Source organism: Sebastes fasciatus, chromosome 7 (genome assembly GCF_043250625.1).
Source record: "Sebastes fasciatus isolate fSebFas1 chromosome 7, fSebFas1.pri, whole genome shotgun sequence".
Taxonomy (NCBI): domain Eukaryota; kingdom Metazoa; phylum Chordata; class Actinopteri; order Perciformes; family Sebastidae; genus Sebastes; species Sebastes fasciatus.
In genome coordinates this window covers 4,886,915-4,905,141 of record NC_133801.1, presented here as the reverse complement: position 1 = coordinate 4,905,141, position 18,227 = coordinate 4,886,915, and the positions used below count along the sequence as shown (strand labels likewise).

General features: G+C 41.8%; 1 protein-coding gene across 5 annotated transcripts in view; it reads left to right on the top strand.

Moving 5' to 3' along the window:
- The window catches only part of sptbn4b (spectrin, beta, non-erythrocytic 4b), a 96,467-nt gene that overhangs the window by 23,692 nt on the left and 54,548 nt on the right, over nt 1–18,227 (top strand). For all 5 annotated transcript variants that reach the window (XM_074641141.1, XM_074641140.1, XM_074641139.1 and 2 more), the window contains 18 exons: nt 2,124–2,215; nt 2,350–2,430; nt 2,566–2,681; nt 2,879–2,991; nt 3,631–3,818; nt 5,105–5,222; nt 5,489–5,647; nt 6,307–6,609; nt 6,924–7,074; nt 8,235–8,371; nt 9,549–9,698; nt 10,396–10,764; nt 10,882–11,096; nt 11,224–11,361; nt 16,148–16,388; nt 16,575–16,733; nt 17,667–17,797; nt 17,921–18,146. In XM_074641141.1, coding sequence (XP_074497242.1) covers nt 2,124–2,215; nt 2,350–2,430; nt 2,566–2,681; nt 2,879–2,991; nt 3,631–3,818; nt 5,105–5,222; nt 5,489–5,647; nt 6,307–6,609; nt 6,924–7,074; nt 8,235–8,371; nt 9,549–9,698; nt 10,396–10,764; nt 10,882–11,096; nt 11,224–11,361; nt 16,148–16,388; nt 16,575–16,733; nt 17,667–17,797; nt 17,921–18,146 — 3,087 coding nt within the window. The remainder of the gene's footprint in view (nt 1–2,123; nt 2,216–2,349; nt 2,431–2,565; nt 2,682–2,878; nt 2,992–3,630; nt 3,819–5,104; nt 5,223–5,488; nt 5,648–6,306; nt 6,610–6,923; nt 7,075–8,234; nt 8,372–9,548; nt 9,699–10,395; nt 10,765–10,881; nt 11,097–11,223; nt 11,362–16,147; nt 16,389–16,574; nt 16,734–17,666; nt 17,798–17,920; nt 18,147–18,227) is intronic.

The following is an 18,227-nucleotide window of genomic DNA, read 5'->3' as shown; positions in this document are numbered from 1 at the left end:
CTCCTCATCTCCACCTCTTTTTCCCCTTTCCTCCCTTCCTCTGTGGTGAAAGTGAGAGTTTGCTTTGTCCAGTCAGCAGGTACTGTAGGGCCAAACCACTGCAGTAACTGCACACAGGCGGAAAGAGTGAGCGAGACAGAAAGAAAGGGAGAGAGAGGGGGAGAGAGGGGAAAGAAGGGAGAGGATTGACAGGCAAAGGAAGAGGTAATCCTACTGTATTTACAGAACCATTCACAAATAATAACAGACGGTTATTATTTGCAGTGACTGCAATGATAGTGTTGTATATGTTTGGTCGAACGTCCTTGTGTTGTGTGCAGTATGTCTGTGTGTTTGCTTATCTAACACACTGCCTTGCTGTTTACAATGAGTCTGAATGGAGACACGTTGATGTAGCTTCACTGTATATCTGACAAGATATAGAGATTCAGATTATCGGTGAGATGTTTGTAATTGTTTTATACATTCCTTGTGGGTTTATCTGGCACATTGGTTTAACATTGTTGTCTTTTCTTACCCTTTTTAGTTGGTTGACAGCAAAGAAAGAACAATTGCGTTACAGCCTCTTTACAGAATAAGAGACAAACCAGAGGAATCATGTTGAAGTGTGATTCTACTCGAACTTAGATTTAGTTTTCTGTGTTAAACAACACTGCAAGTTTATTTTCTGTGCGTCTTCCTCATGTTTTATCCCGCTAGGACAGCAGCTAACTCATCATATTTAATGGTTAATCCATTGATTATTTATAGGATTTACTGATTATTGATTTAATCTAGGGATGCACCGATCCAACTTTTTCAGTCCCGATATCGTTAGCTTTATGTATCAGCCGATACGAGGAGTGCTGATCCGATACCAGTGTTTAATTAATAAGCTGTATGTCTCACTGTGTGGAAGTGACTGGTATCACTCTATTATGTGTAAGGCAACATCAGGCTTGACTTAAATCTTGCCTTCTTAACTTTGTAAAACAAAATGTAAGAAATAAATACATAGATATAAATGTATTGAATTGTTATTTATTATTATAATAATATATCGTACACCAGCAACTTGGTAAAAAATCTTCAAAATGAACAGGAATTAATTGCAACAAATTGGTCAAAACTTAAACAGGAATTAAACTTCCAGTATATAATGTATATAGTATATAAACATAGAATTTAATTGAGTAAATCGGTCCCTTTGTCACCGATATCCGATCCAGCTATTTGAGTCATTATCGGCCCGATATCCGATATTTAATTTACAATGATGTGAAGTTTTTTCCATCTTCAGATCTTTACAGTAGTTGATGCATTGTTTATATATTATTATGATGTATCTGCTGCTGAAATAACATCTAGGCTGGTTTCACATGTTATGATATTCTCTCAGAATAAAGAGACAGACAAATGATTCTAGCATAATCCCAAACCTCATCTGGTCTCTATTGGTGAGCATTTGTGTACCTACTTTACATGTGTTCATCATTTTGCATGTGAGTTCATGCGTGTGTGTGTGTGTGTGTGTTTTTATATGTAAGACTGTGTGTGCAGTGTTGTGCCTAACGACATGGGTAGCAGCTGATTCCAGGGTGTCATGTCCCCAATTACCTTGGATCATGTCACTGTGATGTTATTGGTTGAATGGCTGTCACTGTCACCTATCATCAGGCGTTATAATGGCTCTGCACTTCCTCTGCACTGAAATCATCAGCTCTAACTGCTCGTGCGTGTTTTTACTGTTAATGCTCTCTCACAGTGTGTGTTCCTTTGAGCTTTCAGGAGTACTGTCAGGGCAATGTGGCTCTGACCTTTGTTCTTGACTAGTTCCAGACGTCTGAGTTGTGATTCGAACAGGGCTGGTGGTGCTCTCGTGGCTGTTTCCCCAGTCCTCCTCCATTCACTCTTTCACTGCTCCCTATATAATAGACTCTAGTTAAATATGTAGTAAGAGGTAAGTTCAGATTCCAGACACTAAACACACTAGTAGACACAGTAATACCTAAAATGTGAATGTATTTTCCCCTAAAAGAAAGCAGCGCAGTATTTAAAACTTTATGGAACAGATGCTGAAGGGTCTATATCACAATATCTCGCCCACAATCGCTGAACTGTTGCTTCACTGTGTTCTTGTTCAGATCCAGGTGATCAAAATAGAGACAGAGGACAACAGAGAAACTCGCTCTGCCAAGGATGCCCTGCTGCTCTGGTGCCAGATGAAGACCGCAGGGTGAGCAGTGAAATAAAAATACAGGAAACTGTGAATTTCATGATCATTTATGTAACGTACCAAGTCGGTGTGTTAGTGTCGGTGCTCCTTGGTTTGCATTTAAAGATGTAAGAAAATATCTCTCTGTGCTTCAGGTACCCTGAGGTCAACATCCAGAACTTCACCACCTGCTGGAGAGACGGCCTCGCCTTCAACGCACTCATACACAGACACAGGTAGGGAGTAGATTTAACTCATCTCTATAGCGTGCTAACATGTTAAAAAGACAAAGAGTGGAAAGATGTGTTTGATTTTAGGATTAGAGTCATACAAACATGACAGAGTCTGTTTCATCATCTTGTACCCTGCAGACCTGACCTGATAGAGTTCCACAAGCTGACGCGGTCCAATGCAACCCACAACCTCCAGCAAGCCTTCAACATCGCTGAGCAGCACCTGGGCCTCACCAAGCTCCTGGACCCTGAGGGTGAGAAGGTTTAACTGGTCTCGGTGTCAGTCAAACCACATTACACACAGCAATATATCCTTATTATATCCATAATACTGCCATATAAATGTTATTTTTTTACTCACTGAGATAAATAGTTACTGTGTGCCTCCACCTGAAGCCATGAAGATGTTAACTCTTCTGCTCTCTGTCTCCGCCACCTCCCTCCGGTGCAGATGTGAACACAGAGAACCCAGATGAGAAATCCATCATCACCTATGTGGTCTCCTACTACCACTACTTCTCCAAGATGAAGGCTCTTATTGTGGAGGGCAAGAGGGTTGGCAAGGTAACAGATCACACACACATGTGCAGATACACACACATAGACATTCAATGAGAGGTAAAGGGCCAGAAGTGTTTGCTCGCTAAAACACACGTCACAAATCATCAAAATGTACGAGGGCTTAAAGATATAATATGTAACTTCTCTGCATTAAAATGTCTAAAAACAATTTTCAAACCGAGAGAAATCCGTCATTTGAATCAAGGTAACATTTTATTTGGTTGCTTGTCAATAGCGTCGTTGCACATGCGTCAGGGTTGTGGTTGTCTGCCAGGAGCTGTCATAAATGTACTTTTTATCCAGTTTTAAGATACACTTTTTTAGTTCTTGGTTGTTTTTAACTCTATATTTTAACCAAATGAAGGATTTTAGTCATCGGACGTCTGGATCTTAAGTTATCAGAGAAACAAGATGAGCAAACGTTAGCGTCCGCTTGGGTCGCATCCTGTCTCCGCCAAACAACGTCCGAGAAACCAAGATTTTTAAAGTGAATTGCTTTATTCAGTGTTTTTACTGGTTTTAATAACCAGGTCCCTTTGTTTTGGAGAGGAGGTAGAAGAATCTGTATCTGTGTCTTCTTAACTCTGTATCCCGTTCTTTCTTTCTGAATCCTCCTCCTAACCTTCCGTCTGTCTGACTCAGGTACTAGATAATTGTATTGAGGCAGAGAATATCGTCAACCGCTATGAGGCTCTGGCGTCAGACCTGCTGGACTGGATAGAAAAGACCATCGCGGTCATCAGCAACCAGAAGTTTGCCAACTCTCTGACGGGAGTTCAGCAGCAGCTACAGGCCTTCACAACCTACTGCACCATAGAGAAGCCCATCAAGTACGTTTTTGTGGATTTTTTAAAATTACATCTTGATGTTTTAATGCATTTTTTTCACATAGCACACACAAACATAAAGTATGCCTACTCATGCATGCGTATGAATTCATACTGAAGAGTATATAGTCGTTAACACACTGCTTGTAAATACAACTGGCAACTTGAGCCCCGTTTCGACAGCAGGAACTTTTCCCCGGAACTAGGAACCTTTTGAGGAACTCTTTGCATCAAACCAAAAGATATTTTTTGATTGTTTCATGGCAGTTACGTTTCTAAAGCACAAATAAATAACCCTCAAACACTCAACAGATGAGTTACTGCGGAGACAGACACGATTAGTTTCATTCTCCTCTGCTGCATTTCATTTATTACATCCAATGTGCATCAGTAAATACTATGCAGCAGTGAATATCATTGCAGTGAGACAAAAAATGTTTTTCCAACAAGTTTTTTAGATGAAACAGGCAGGCACACTGAACTGCAGGCTGTGACCACCAGCAGCCCTCGTCACATGTCATTTGTTTTGTCATACGTCAGCGGACTAATTTCACTAATCTTCGCGGTTCTTGAGACTGCTATGGAAACGCAGACAACAATGTGCTGAAGGAACCTTTTAGATCCTTGAAAAGTAGTCCCGGGACTAAAATTACCAGGAACATTTTGGTGGAAACCCGGCTTTGGTTTGTGCGTTCTACTGTAATTGTAGCTACAAACTAATTCGATTAATCAGTAAGTCGATACATAGAATTTATCAACTACATCACCTTGAACTCTGAACAAAACAATCGATTCATTCTGAAAATAATCAACAGATAAATCAATAATGAAAATAATAGTTACTTCCTGCTATAGCAGATGTCTTTCTCAGTATTAATAGAGTCCACATGCACACGTTCTGTCTTCATAAATCAAGGTCCTGAATGTCTTATATAAAACATAATTGTGTTATGTGGCTCTGCATTTGTCAGAATATGTCACCATATTGGTTCAGCAGTATTAAACACCCAGGTGTTCATACAGTAGACTCCCCCAGAGTGATGGATGGTCATGAAACTGGACAGCCGGGTAACAGAGAGAGTCCTCACACCGTCCGTTGAGCAAGCAGTTCTGCTGCTAACTTGTCCTCGAGCAAGACACTGAAACCCTGACCAACTTTGCGGCTGAGTTTTTCTTGAACAAAGTTGGAAGTACTGTCAGCGTGTCCTACACAGTAGGGGACATTTGAAAGAGAAGACGCCATATTGTGAAACAGGATCACTAACTGAAGTTTTCTGTTTCCCGCTCAGGTTTCAGGAGAAGGGGAACCTCGAGGTCCTTCTGTTCACCATCCAAAGCAAGCTCAGAGCCAACAACCAGAAACACTACGTGCCTCATGATGGGAAGCTCATCTCAGACATCAACAAGGTCATACATCCAGCTGTGTTGTTTTTTCTTTTCTACACAGTATTTCACCTTTTACTACAATTAAGTGGCAACCCGATCCGAGTTATTGATTGATTAAAACATCGCCATCACTCTTTAGCAGTTGAGAGAAAACCTGCAGTCAAACTTAGTATCCAAAGTTTTCCCCTGACATTAGCCTGTTTAACCCCTTATATTTTACATTACATTTATTTTTTCTATTAAATGACCTCTATTAAACAGTTTTTTTGTTGTCATTTTCTGTCCAGGCCTGGGAGAGGCTGGAGAAGGCGGAACATGAGAGGGGCGTGGCTCTACGCAAGGAGCTGATTCGTCAGGAGAAGCTGGAGCTGCTGGCTCAGTGCTTTGACCACAAAACCACCATGAGACAAGCCTGGCTCAATGAGAACCAGAGACTTGTATCGCAGGTGAGGAACCTGATGCACTTGTGATATGAACATGCTTCTTCTAGTCAAGACTGAATTGCAAATAAGCGGCTAAGAGGCTGGGCAGTTCCAGTTCCCTTTAAATTAGAAATCATATATTGTTTCATGCAAACCGTTTTCCCTTTTGCATGGATACAAGGTCAAATATTGCAGATGATTAGTGATATAAAGATAAGATGCAACTAACACATCCACACACATTAAACTCATTTATATCATGTTTTCTGCCACTGAAGTGTCTGAGTTTGTAGTTTAAATACTTCTTATTACACTCAAGACTCAGAGTGTCTTGGGTTTTTTCTTCTTTGTTTAAAGTAGGAGACATCTCTTGTCTATTTAACTTTGGAAATGAATAATATTTGCACATTAATAGGGTCTGGATGTTTTACTGATATTATAATTAAAAGCTGTAGAAGGTGTAACTTGCACAGTACTAGTACGTGCACTATATCAGTCTAAATCAGTATAGATAATACTGATCCATTCAGATGAAATGACAGGCTGTAAAATCAACCTGTGTATATACATATAATGTACATGTATTACTGTGTGCAAGTCAAGGTCCTTCTTTGGTCGTCATAGATTCAGCCTCGCACACCTCACACCTTTTTCTTTCAATGTGTTCTTCTCTCCGCCTACAGGACAATTTTGGCTATGACCTACCAGCGGTCGAGGCGGCGATGAAGAAACACGAGGCCATCGAGGCGGACATAGCCTCGTATGAAGAGCGGATCGGCGTGGTGGTGGAGCTCGGTGGCGAGATGGAGTCGGAAGGATACTACGACATCCGGCGGATCTTGGCACGAAAGGAGAACATCCTGGGCCAGTGGAGTCTGCTGAAGGAGCTGGTGGCTGGAAGGAGGACCCGGCTGGAGAAGAACCTGGCCCTGCAGAAGACGTTTCAGGACATGGTCTACATGATCGACTGGATGGAGGACACACAGGTACCAGAAGAGACCAGAGAGAGACTCTGCTATATTCAGTAGTTAAATAAAGACAGAGGAAAGAAATAGTGGACATGGAGAGTGAAACATTGGAAGGGGAGATCAAGAAAGACAGAGATTTAAAGAAGAAAGACACAGAGCGAAAGTATATTTGCATGTTTTTGATTTATCAAAGGAAATATAATGAGAGGGAAGAGAGAATAATTGAATGAGTGAGATGAAGAAAAAAGTAGAAATGAAACTAGTAAAAGAAAGACAACCTGATGTATAATGACATGTTCCCTGTCATCTCCCGCTCTCTCTCTCTCTCTCAGATCCAGCTGCTGTCGAAGGACTTTGGGAAGCATCTCCTGGAGGTGGACGACCTGCTGCAGAAACACAGCCTGCAGGAAGCCGACATCGCAGTGCAGGCTGACAGGGTCGAGACGCTCAACACCGCTGCACTCAAATTCACCACTATAGAGGGTATACTACTCAGCTGTATTGTGTTTAGTGTTGGTGAAGTGTTTCATTTGATCTGTCTTTAGCTTTATGTGACAACAAAAGTCTTAATTAAGTCCTGCCCACACCGGAAGGGAAAACAATTCATCGCTCTCGGTTGACTTTGTATTGAAGGTGCCCCCTTGGTGCTGTTCACTACCAACAGGGTAAAGAACCCACAACTAAGTTTTTATAAGCTGCTGAACTGAGAAAGCGATCCTTTAAGAGGACCAAACGTGAAGCATCAGCAGGAAGGATGGGGAAACTGTGAGATCCTGACACTCAGTATGCCCACATGTGCACCAAGCATTTTGTCCAAATAGCTCACATTAGCTTGCTAACAGCTAACTCCATCATCATTTTGGGTATCAGCTGCACCCCTGGTAGACATAGGGGGCTAAAATAATCCCTTGACATGCTGAAATCTGGTGTTTTTAGCTCGCTACAGGCATTTTGTTAGCGTTTCAGCTCTTGTTTGCATATTGTGGTGCCGAAAGAAATGCAGTTTTTAATTGATCTGGTTAGACTCACCTTAAAGGAATGATCTCAGGTGAAAGCAAATTAGCATTGTACATTGATATTTCCATGTCGGAAACTGTTCCATAAATATATAATCATTTGACTGCAGGATGCTGAATACTAATCAACTTGAAAAAGTTATATTTTTAAAAGGCCATTAATCAGAACATTTAGACAATGTAATGCATATTTTGATCCAAAAGGCAACTTGATAAGAGCTACAGGGTGTGCACGCTAACAACAGCACTTCTACAATATTCAAATGTAACCTTTGTTACATGATAGTAAAAATATAAGAGTCATTTGAGGCAACAATTGTTTCTGAACTGATCCTCAGTGTTTTGTTATCTGTCATAGACTGACTAAATAAAATGAGGAGGCCAGTATTGATTTCATTTAGTCAAGTGAAGACGTATTTGACCTTGAGACAACTGGAAAATAGATTTTCTGAACCTGATAGCAGTAAGGTAATCTGCTCAGCACACTCTGTGCATGTTTTTTTGTTTTTGAGGTAGTCCAGCTCAGAGTACACTACTGTAATGAATACTGTACTTTACTGTGCCTTACTGTATCTACAGCATTGTGTGTTTCATTCTCATTCTCATTCTCATTTTGTTGTTTCCCAGGTTACCAACCGTGTGACCCACAGGTGATCTGTAACCGTGTCAACCATGTCTCTTCCTGTCTGGAGGAGCTGAAACAACTGGCAGCTAAAAGACGAGATGAGCTCGAGGAGTCGAGACAACTGTGGGCCTTCTTTCAGGTAGGATGGGTCGACGGGATGATAAACTCGTTGGAGACGAGCCAGACCTTATTCAGAATCGATCACTGGCAATTGGCGCACAATGCATGCCGGTTAGATTTGTGTCCTACTTGATCCCGACTTGCTCTGACGTCATGCACACGTGGGCAACGACAACCTTACGAGATCGAGGCGGCTGCAGTTTTTAGAGTCAGGCGCTGCAGTTGCTCTCCACCGACTGCAAGACCCATTGCATGATGGGAAACACCTGATGTCTTAGTTTTGACAACAAACATCACGTGTTGTAGAAGGTCCTAACTATCTGTGTAATTGTAATATTTAACACTAGATTGTAGGCTATTAGTATCATGTTGTGAAGAATGCAATGAAGGTTTCATTTTTTAATAATATCATATATAATAAGGATAATATTGAAGTTATTCATAAGCACTTATCAAAACGAGCAATCACAAAGTGCTTTACAAGGCGGACATAAAGGAATAAAGGATAGACTACAACACCAGATACACACATATTCCCACATATATAATTACAAACAAATATAAATAAATCCAAACGTGGTTCAAGTAGCCTACAGATCGGAGAACTCCAACAGCATTTTTTCCTTCATCACGTATCTTTTGTGTTTTGTTATATGCATCATTTCGTCTCATTCAGCAGTCATGTGTCAGACTGCTTCTATCTCCGGAATAAGCCGTCTGTCACTTTGATAACACCGAGGTGATGAACGAGTTATTAATGTTAGTGAATAAGCTTTTAGAACGAACTATGAAAGTAATGAGTGTATAATGAGAACAGTGGATTTCTTTGTCCAAAGAGTCATTGGTTCACGATCACTAATTATATCCCATTACTGATTCATTTGGCTAATTCCCCCTCTGCCTTTTGGGAGGCTCTCAGAAACAGACTGGGATCAGTGCTAGATGGACTTTAGGGATTACTGGGGGAGGACTGTTCTACATTTCTGAACTTTTTATCTTTACATAGTTTTTTCTTATCTCTGTTTTTCTTTCAGTGATCGCTTTTTTCTTTTCCCGCCGTTGCTTCACCTCTTTTTGTCCCCGTCTTTTCCTTTTTCTTACCTTTTTTTCTGTTTTAGAATTAGCTTAGGGATTTAAAACCTATAGATTTTCTTTTTAAAATATTTTCTTTCTTTGTCTGTTTGTTCTCCTGTTAGGAGCTGGAGGAGTCGGAGGCCTGGATCAGGGAGAAGAGCTCCATCCTGGGAGCTCAGGGTTACGGGAAGGATCTGAGCAGTGTGCTGAAGTTACTACAAAAACACAAAACCCTGGCAGGAGAACTGCTGGCTCACCGGTCGCTGCTGCAGGTGTGTTTGTGTTTTTTTGTCTGTGTGTGTGAGAACGAGCACCTGGAGTACCTACAGTACCTGGAGTTTCTGTTCTGAACTTCATGTACTTCAGTGAATTTATACATTTATATATTACTTTTGAGCTCACCTACAAAAAACTTGAAGGGATAGTTTGGATGTTTTGAAGTGGGGTTGTATGAGGTATTTCTCCATAGTCAGTGTATTACCTACAGTAGATGACGGTCGGCACGCTCACAGTTTGGAGAAGCAGACAGGAGTACCAGCACGGGAGCAAAGTAATGTATTGCTGCGGACGGGGCAGCAGCAGAACGTATTTTAGACACCTAAGAAAATCAATATCAGTTTAAGTGTACGCTATATTTAGAATATTTTCACTGCTTTACCTCGCTGTCGGACAGCCCTTTCAGACGGGGAACTGAAGCCGTTATCTATGCTCTCTTCAAAGCCACCAGACTCCTTTGACAAAACAGTCATTTTACCTTGCAGAACACGGGAGTTGCTGGTCTACCGCTGCCTCGATCTGTTAGTTTGTGTTATTGTATAACTGGTGAATTCAGACTAACCCTTTAAAACACCTAACAGTCAGTTTGTCCTACTCTCTGTTCTACGCTGGCTAGTGTCCCACTTTACTGCATACAGTGTGAAGTCATTTGGAGTAACACCGTTATCCCTCCATCCTATCCCGCTCCTCCAGAACACCATGAAGCGAGGAAAGCAGATCCTGAGTGAGAAGAACTTCGGCACGGCGGGGATCCAGGAGCGCATCATGGAGGTGAAGGGCGAGTGGAAGAGGCTGGAGGACCAGGCTGCGCAGCGTCTCGGCCACCTGCAGGAGGCGCTAAACTTTTTTCAGTTCTCTACGGAGACGGACGACCTGGTGGCATGGCTGCAGGACGCTTACCGGCTGGTCTCCAGCGAAGACTTTGGACATGATGAGTACTCGACTCAGTCCCTTCTAAAGAAACACAGAGGGGTCAGCGAGGCCATCGACAAACATCGTATGCATGTACTGGCACTGCGTAAACACATGGTGGCGCTTCCTCTGCGGTACCGTGACCAGGAGGTGAGCAGGGAACTTTTTTGGTATAAAGTATTTTGCTTTTCCTTCTACATCTTGTCTTTTAGCCCTCTCTATGTCCTTCCTTTTACTGTTCTGTCTTCTCCCCACTCCTCTCTGCAGGAGGTGCAGGTACGTATGGGAGAGGTGGAGCAGCTGTATACCGAGGTGGCCGAGGTGGCGGTGCTCAGACAACAGTGGCTCCACGACGCCCTCGCCGTCTACCGCATGTTCAGCGAGGTCAATGCCTGCGAGCTGTGGATTGATGAGAAGGAGCAGTGGTTGGACAAGCTGGAGATCCCAGAGAGACTGGAGGACGTGGAGATGGTGGCACACCGGTGAGGAATGGGGAGGTTTGATCGCCGTGGCACCGAATGGAAGCTCAGCTGGGTTTCTGACCCATGCAGAAAACCTCTTAACCCACTGACTTTGTCCCATCGTATCCCACAATGCCCTTTGTTGCAGGTTTGAGAGCCTGGACCAGGAGATGAACAGCCTGATGGGAAGGATCCTGGACGTTAACCAGATAGTTCAGCAGCTGCTGGATGGAGGTCATCCGTCCTCTACGGAGGTCAGAGGTTGTCAGGATCACCTCAACTCCAGGTACGGAAATAAAACTGACCTTCCAACAGCTACAACTAACAACCACTGCTCCTCATACCACCACCACCATCACTATTACCACTTGTACTTCTACTGACACTAACAATTAAAACAGCTTTATCTACTAGTACATGGCATCACAATACACTCTAATACTAAACTGCAAATATCATCACTACTGTTAATACTCCTGCTACTAATCCTATTATGTGTACAGCACCTTTCAAACTTGCTTTGCCTGAGATACATACTGTAAATACATTAGATCATCATTTAAAACACCATGCAGAGGAAGATACAATATAGAAAAGTAGAATAAAATGAAATAAAAATAAATATCAATATGATTGACAGGTTTCTGTGGAAGAGTATTAAGGCCAGGTATAAGGGAATATATATATTTTTTTTACTTTGCATTTCGGGAATAGAGTTGAAATGTCAAGAACAAAGTTGAAATTTCAGTACATGCGCAAACGCTAGTAGTTCTATTTAATCTGCATTCTGTCTTTATTCTCAAAATGGTATTTCTCAAAATGCAAAAAAAATGCCTGGCACGAACACTGACCTTATTCTCGACATTTCGACTTTATTCTCTCTTATTTTCAGTATTTCTTCAACAAAATCTTCCTCCTCTCATTTTTCTCCTTATGCCTGGCCCTAATACTCTTCCATAGATCTCAGTACAACTACAGTGAAGTAATCTAATTTAATTATTAAAGTTAAATCTATGATTATTGTTTCAATTACTGATTGTATTAATAACTAATCATATTACAGCTACCATGAAAATGTCAGACGAAGCACTGCACTGTTATACTAAGCTACAACTACTATACGGACAGTGCACTTAATACTAATACGCAGGTGTCTTAGTACGCTCACTAACACAAATGTTAAAGTGACACTGGCTCTGGTTGGAAGTACAAAGCAGAGAGTTTTAGCCATCAGATCAGTTCTAACAGAAATCTTTATTTCAGTCATGAGCGAGTAACTGTTGATGGACATGCTTTCAGTAAACTTAGTAGTCTGCAATAGTAGTAATATGCAATAATAGTAATAGCAGTAGTCTGCAATACTACTTTTTCCATTCTCTTGTGCAATATCACTGTTCATTGTGTGCAATATTCATATTCATGTCCATCATGTGCAATATTACTTCCTTTTCTGTTTTTTAGCTTACTTTAATTTTTTTATTTTACTTATCTTATTTACTCATTTTACTGAATGTATCTTACTTTATTGTTATTCTTTGAGGCACTGGTGCTGGAAATAGTACTTTTTATTTTATACACTTGAACTTGTTGTAATTTTTTTAATTTGGAGCAATCTCTGGCACAAGAATTTCCTTCTGGATTAATAAAGTTCTATCTTATCTTATCCTATTTTAACTTAAATCCAGAAATTAATGATATAATGTTCAGATACTGTGCTGTATGTGGAGAGCAGCCTCTCGGATCTCTAGTCCTATTTACTCCCGGTAGGGGGGAGGAGTAGGCGGGAGGAGAGGAGAGGGAGGCGGACTGACACGCAGAGAGAAAAGAGAGATGGCGAGGGAGAGAAATGTCGTGGGGTTGTGTAATTATTCAGGGGAATTCATACTCTCCAAATTCTTTTTGTTCACACATTGATTTTTGTAATTGTCTTTTGACAAGCGCCTCGTGTCCTGTCAGTCTCTGTTTTAGTTTCTCATCTTTGTAGAGTGTGAGTTCAGTGCCTGAGATGTAAATGTAAAATAGTGTCTCTCTCTCTCTCTCTGTTTGGCCGACACGGTTATTCCCGCTAACATCCGGCCAGCTCGACCCTGTGATGGGATTGGCTTTTTTTATCCGTCTCAGTCGTATTCACCGACCACTGTTACGTCTGGCAGCAGAGTCCACGACGGCCGGGTGTCTCTGAGTCTTGTGACTTTGGCACATAGTGCTGGTCTCAGGGCGACCATCTGTGCTGGCTGCCTCAGTAAAGACGAGGCCGGCCGAGAGAAAAAAAAAAAAAAATCGAATTTTTCATTCTCTAATATTAGTTATTAAAATTCAGTTTCAGTTTTTGGGCCTTAACTGCATAATATCTTTGCTGTGTTTACAGCTTAATCAGTTTCATTCTTCGTCTTTGCATTTTCTACCTTTTCAAAATGAATTCTGATATCTGTTGTTACTATTAAACAAATAGTTAAAAAGCTAAAACAAGATTTTAAATGAAGGAAATTACAGAATCACCCAGGTTTTAATTCATGACTATAAACAGTTTTACTAATTTTGCTTGTCTTCCTACAGTATTAAAATATTAATTTATTTTTCTAATTAGTAGGGCTGTCAGTCGTTTATAATAATTAATCGCACATTTTTTATCTGCTCAAAATGTACCTTAAAGGGAGAATTGTCAAGTATTTAATACTCTTATCAACATGGGAGTGGGCAAATATGCTGCTTTCTGCAAATGTATGTATATATTTATTATTAGAATCAATTAACAACACAAAACAATGAAAAATATTGTCCAGAAACCCTCACAGGTACTTACATGTCAAACTGCAGCCCAACAGGCAACAACAGCTGTCAGTGTGTCAGTGTGCTGACTTGACTATGACTTGCCTCAAACTGCACGTGATTATCATAAAGTGGGTATGTCTGTAAAGGGGAGACTCGTGGGTACCCATAGAACCCATTTACATTCACACATCTTGAGGTCAGAGGTCAAGGGACCCCTTTGAAAATGGCAATGCCAGTTTTTCCTCACCAAAATGTAGCGTAAGATTGGAGCGTTATTTAACCTCCTTCACGACAAGCTCGTATAGCTGTAGTGAAGACACCAGTATTTCACGACAAGCTTTAAAACTGAGCCCGCTACAACCCTAGAAATCACAAGTTGTGATATTGCATTAAAGAAATTAGTGGCATTAAAACAAATTTGTCTTAACACGTTATTATCACGTTATCTTTGACAGCCCTTATAATTATTATTTTGACTTTAAATCATCAATATTTATGTGAGCATACATTCATGCTTATCCTTTATTTCATAAATAAAGTTTAGGTATGCTTATCCATTACCGCTTCCCTGTATATATACAGTACATACACACGTTATGTTTCATTTGTGTGAAGCAGCGACCCCCGTCACCCACACAAACCCTCCAACAATCAGCATCTCTAAGACGACTCTTACAGCCATGAGGTCAGTGTCACCTAGCTGTTTTCCTGCCTGCCTGCTGAGCGCTCTGTCTGCCTCTCAGTGACTCTGCCATTACCTCATTACAGTCACAAGGATCTGTGTGTGTGCATCTGTGCATGTGTGTGTTTCTTGGCTTGAATGGGTGTGTGTTGAGACCTGCTGGTCTGGAGCAGAATCAGGAGAACATATTGTATGACGATATGGTGAGCAGCAGACGAGGCCTGAGCCGAGAGCAAACAGAATCAACTGTCTCACGTGAATCATATCAGGTCATATCAGGTCATCATAATAATATGTGTAACATGTATTTTACTAAAAATGCAGCTTGGCTCTTCACAAGGCCAGGGTTAACGTTTCATGTTTACGACATTTAACTTTTACATCTCAGTTGACTGAGCAGACAGAAACAAGAGCTTTCGTATCTGCACCAGATCTAACAATAAACGAGGTATGACTTTTGGTTTGAATCCAATCAGCTGATGTTTTTCAGTTAATGCATACTTTGTTGTAGTTTACATCTAATGCTTGACTCTTCTGCTGTATTTTTGCAGCAGATCTTTTCACCAGGAACAATGAAGGGCTGGAATTATAGGACAGCAGTAGTGTAAGAAGGAAGAAAGTTAATGCAGCTGTAATTACTTAAAGGGTAACTTCGGTGTTTTTCAACCTGGACCCTATTTTTCCATGTTCCCTATTTTTTCATGTTCAAAAAAAGGACGTCATTTACGTCCACTAAAAGTGCTTGTTTTTGCCATGACAGGCTCTGATTGTTATTATAAGTGTCTGACATTATGGAAAGAGTCTCGCTCGAGGAGAAGTCTCATTCTGAAATCTTGCGCGGTGACGTGCTGCGGGAAGACAACGGTGTAATAGTGGAATACATTCATGGTGGAAACGTGAGCGTTTGTTGTGTTGGAGTACAGAAAACGTAGCTTAGTCTTATCTAAAAGATTTTCAATGTCATCGCTGAATATTTAGATGATTTCCTCAATGTGGATGAGGTCTCTGAATTCATATTTATTTGAGCCAGAGTATACGGATATTCAGATTTCACAAGACGTCTCCTTGAGCGGGACTTGGACACAATAACAAACAGACTGGATCAAGAGAACGGTTTTATTTCTCTGTAGGTTCCTTTCTGTAATGTGGTCAGACACTTATAATAACAATCTGAGCCTGTCAGTGGTAAAAACAAACACTTTTAGTAAACATAACGTTACATTGACGCTGCTCACTTGCCCTCGCAGCTCGTTTCGCGGCTGCCGGTTACAACGTTATCCATCAATACTGGACCAGTTTCAAAATGATGTTGTCCCCATTAGTTACTTAGACACAAAAACATGGCAAAATTGGGCCCAGGTTGAAAAATCCCAAAGTTACCTTTTAGTGATCCAAACTGGCTCTGTATTCTGAAAACGTTACTAAAAATTCAATAATTACAGTACAAGATTAAAACAAATCTCTTTAGGAATGAGAGGGAATGATATACTATAGGTGTATGAATGCAGTGAATCCAGACTATCATCATTCCTCCTTCACAGTACCACACTCCCCTCGCTTCATCCCTCTCAAACTACACTTTCAGCATGTCTCTGTCCTGTCTGTCACATCGTACCAGGTGGAACAGCATTGTGGAGCTGGTTGAGCAGAAGAAAGATCAGCTGGACTCGATGTTACGTCTGCAGAACTACCTGCTGGAGTGTGCCGAGATCAAGTCCCAGATCCAGGACAAGAGGAAAGCCATCGACGCCACTCAGTACGTGGGCAGCGACCTGGGAGGAGTCCTGGCTCTGCAGAGACGCCTCTCTACCATGGAGGGAGCGCTGTCTGTCCTGGAGCCCAAACTAATGCATCTACAGGTAGGGCATCATGGGAAAATACGTTGAGTATACATTTATTTATTTATTTTTATTCCAATAAATAAATAACATTATTTTGAGGAACCACAAAAAGATACAGAAATGTGGAGGTTGAGATGATTCTGTATTATGCAGCATAAAAGGCCACAATCACCATAATGCCTCTGTCTCTGTTTGGTGATGTAGGAAGAGGCTGAGCATATGGCCACCGCCCACCCAGGTCGGGCCATGGAGGTTCTCGTGCCGTTTGATGGCATCAGTTTGGAGTGGGAGGAGCTGAAACGCACCCTGCAGGGCTGTGAGGACTCGCTGATGGTGGCTAGCAGGCTGCAGAGCTTCATACAGGTACACAGAGATAGAAGGAAATCCATCACTCTGATCATTCTGAGTAGAGACGGACTCGGCATCTTACTCCACTCCACTCCATCCAAAATCATCCTCAGCACTTGTTCCAGTAATAATTTCATCACTGGTATTGATCAGCAACTCATGCAGACACATAATAGTCTGGTAATTCTGTACTGTTGAGCAATGGAAACCTTCGCTGCCTCTTTAAAGGCTGAGAAAGGTTCAACTTCCCAGAAGAAGTGCAAGAGACGCCAATCACAGTTCTATCAGCCAACAAATGAAAATGTATGGGAGGCTGGGTTTCTAGTTTCCATAACAACAGACATTTAGAAAATAGTGGTGGAGACAGTGGTTGTCCTAGGAAGTAAATTTGACTAGAAAAAAAGCGTGAATTTGCAATAGCTACGAACACATAAGCGTGCATGCATTGACACACAAACACTTGACCAGCTGGCAAGAGTCTATGACTAATGGTTCATAAGTTTGGCCATGGTAGGTGAATCTGTTTAGAAGTTATGCGTCTTTTTGCTATAGGCCCTTCTCACTGCCACATCTCCTTTCCAATATTGCCATGAACACAAACGTACACCTTCACACCCACACACTTGACCTCCATGCCAAAGTTCAGCTTCCTAGGGGTGAAAACTGTGTCCGCCAAAAGGTTGGGACATTTTTGTGGACCGACCGACTGACAGAGTGACAGAGTGAGCTTCAGAGCTGCTGGTCACAGCTAAAAACCTGAATCTGCTGCAAGCTAAGCAGTAGCATCTTGACACAGCTGGTAATCTGGAAACAACCCGCTTGATAGTTTCACCTTGCAAGAAGGAAGACGTTGTCCCACACAGAAAACCCTATGAATGGTGATAATGTGTATTTTCAACAGATTTGTCAGTCAATTGATTAAATCATGTCCCTCTCTCCGACTGTCAGGACCTGGACTCTTTCCTCACCTGGTTGGTTCAGACGCAGACGTCCGCCGCCTCAGACCAGCTGCCCAACGACCTGGAAGAGGCGGAGAAACTCATCAACAAACACGCTGCCCTGAAAGAGGAGATCGGACGGTGGGTTACTGAGGACAACCAAAGGCTTATTCTTGTTTTTAACATTTCTTCCTTAAAGGTCTTTAGAACACATCAGGTGTTCAGAGAATAATTTAACGGGTTGCTGTCGTTTTTTCTGTGCAGGTATGAAGAAGACTACGAGCGCCTGCAGGCCATGAACGAGCTGCTGGAGTCCGAGGAGGCTCCCCTCCCTCAGGCCGCCCTGCAGCAGTGGCTCCAGAAGCTCGATGTCGGCTGGAACAAACTGCTGGAGATGTGGGAGAGCAGGAGAGAAGTTCTGGTCCAGGCTCACATCTTCCATCTGTTCCTGCGAGATGTCAAACAGGCCGAGTCCTTCCTCAACAACCAGGTGAGACAAACAAAGACTGAGCAGGTGGTCGGAGTTAAAGAGGAGCGTCTCAGGACAGCTGTTTTTAGCTCTTTCCGCTAT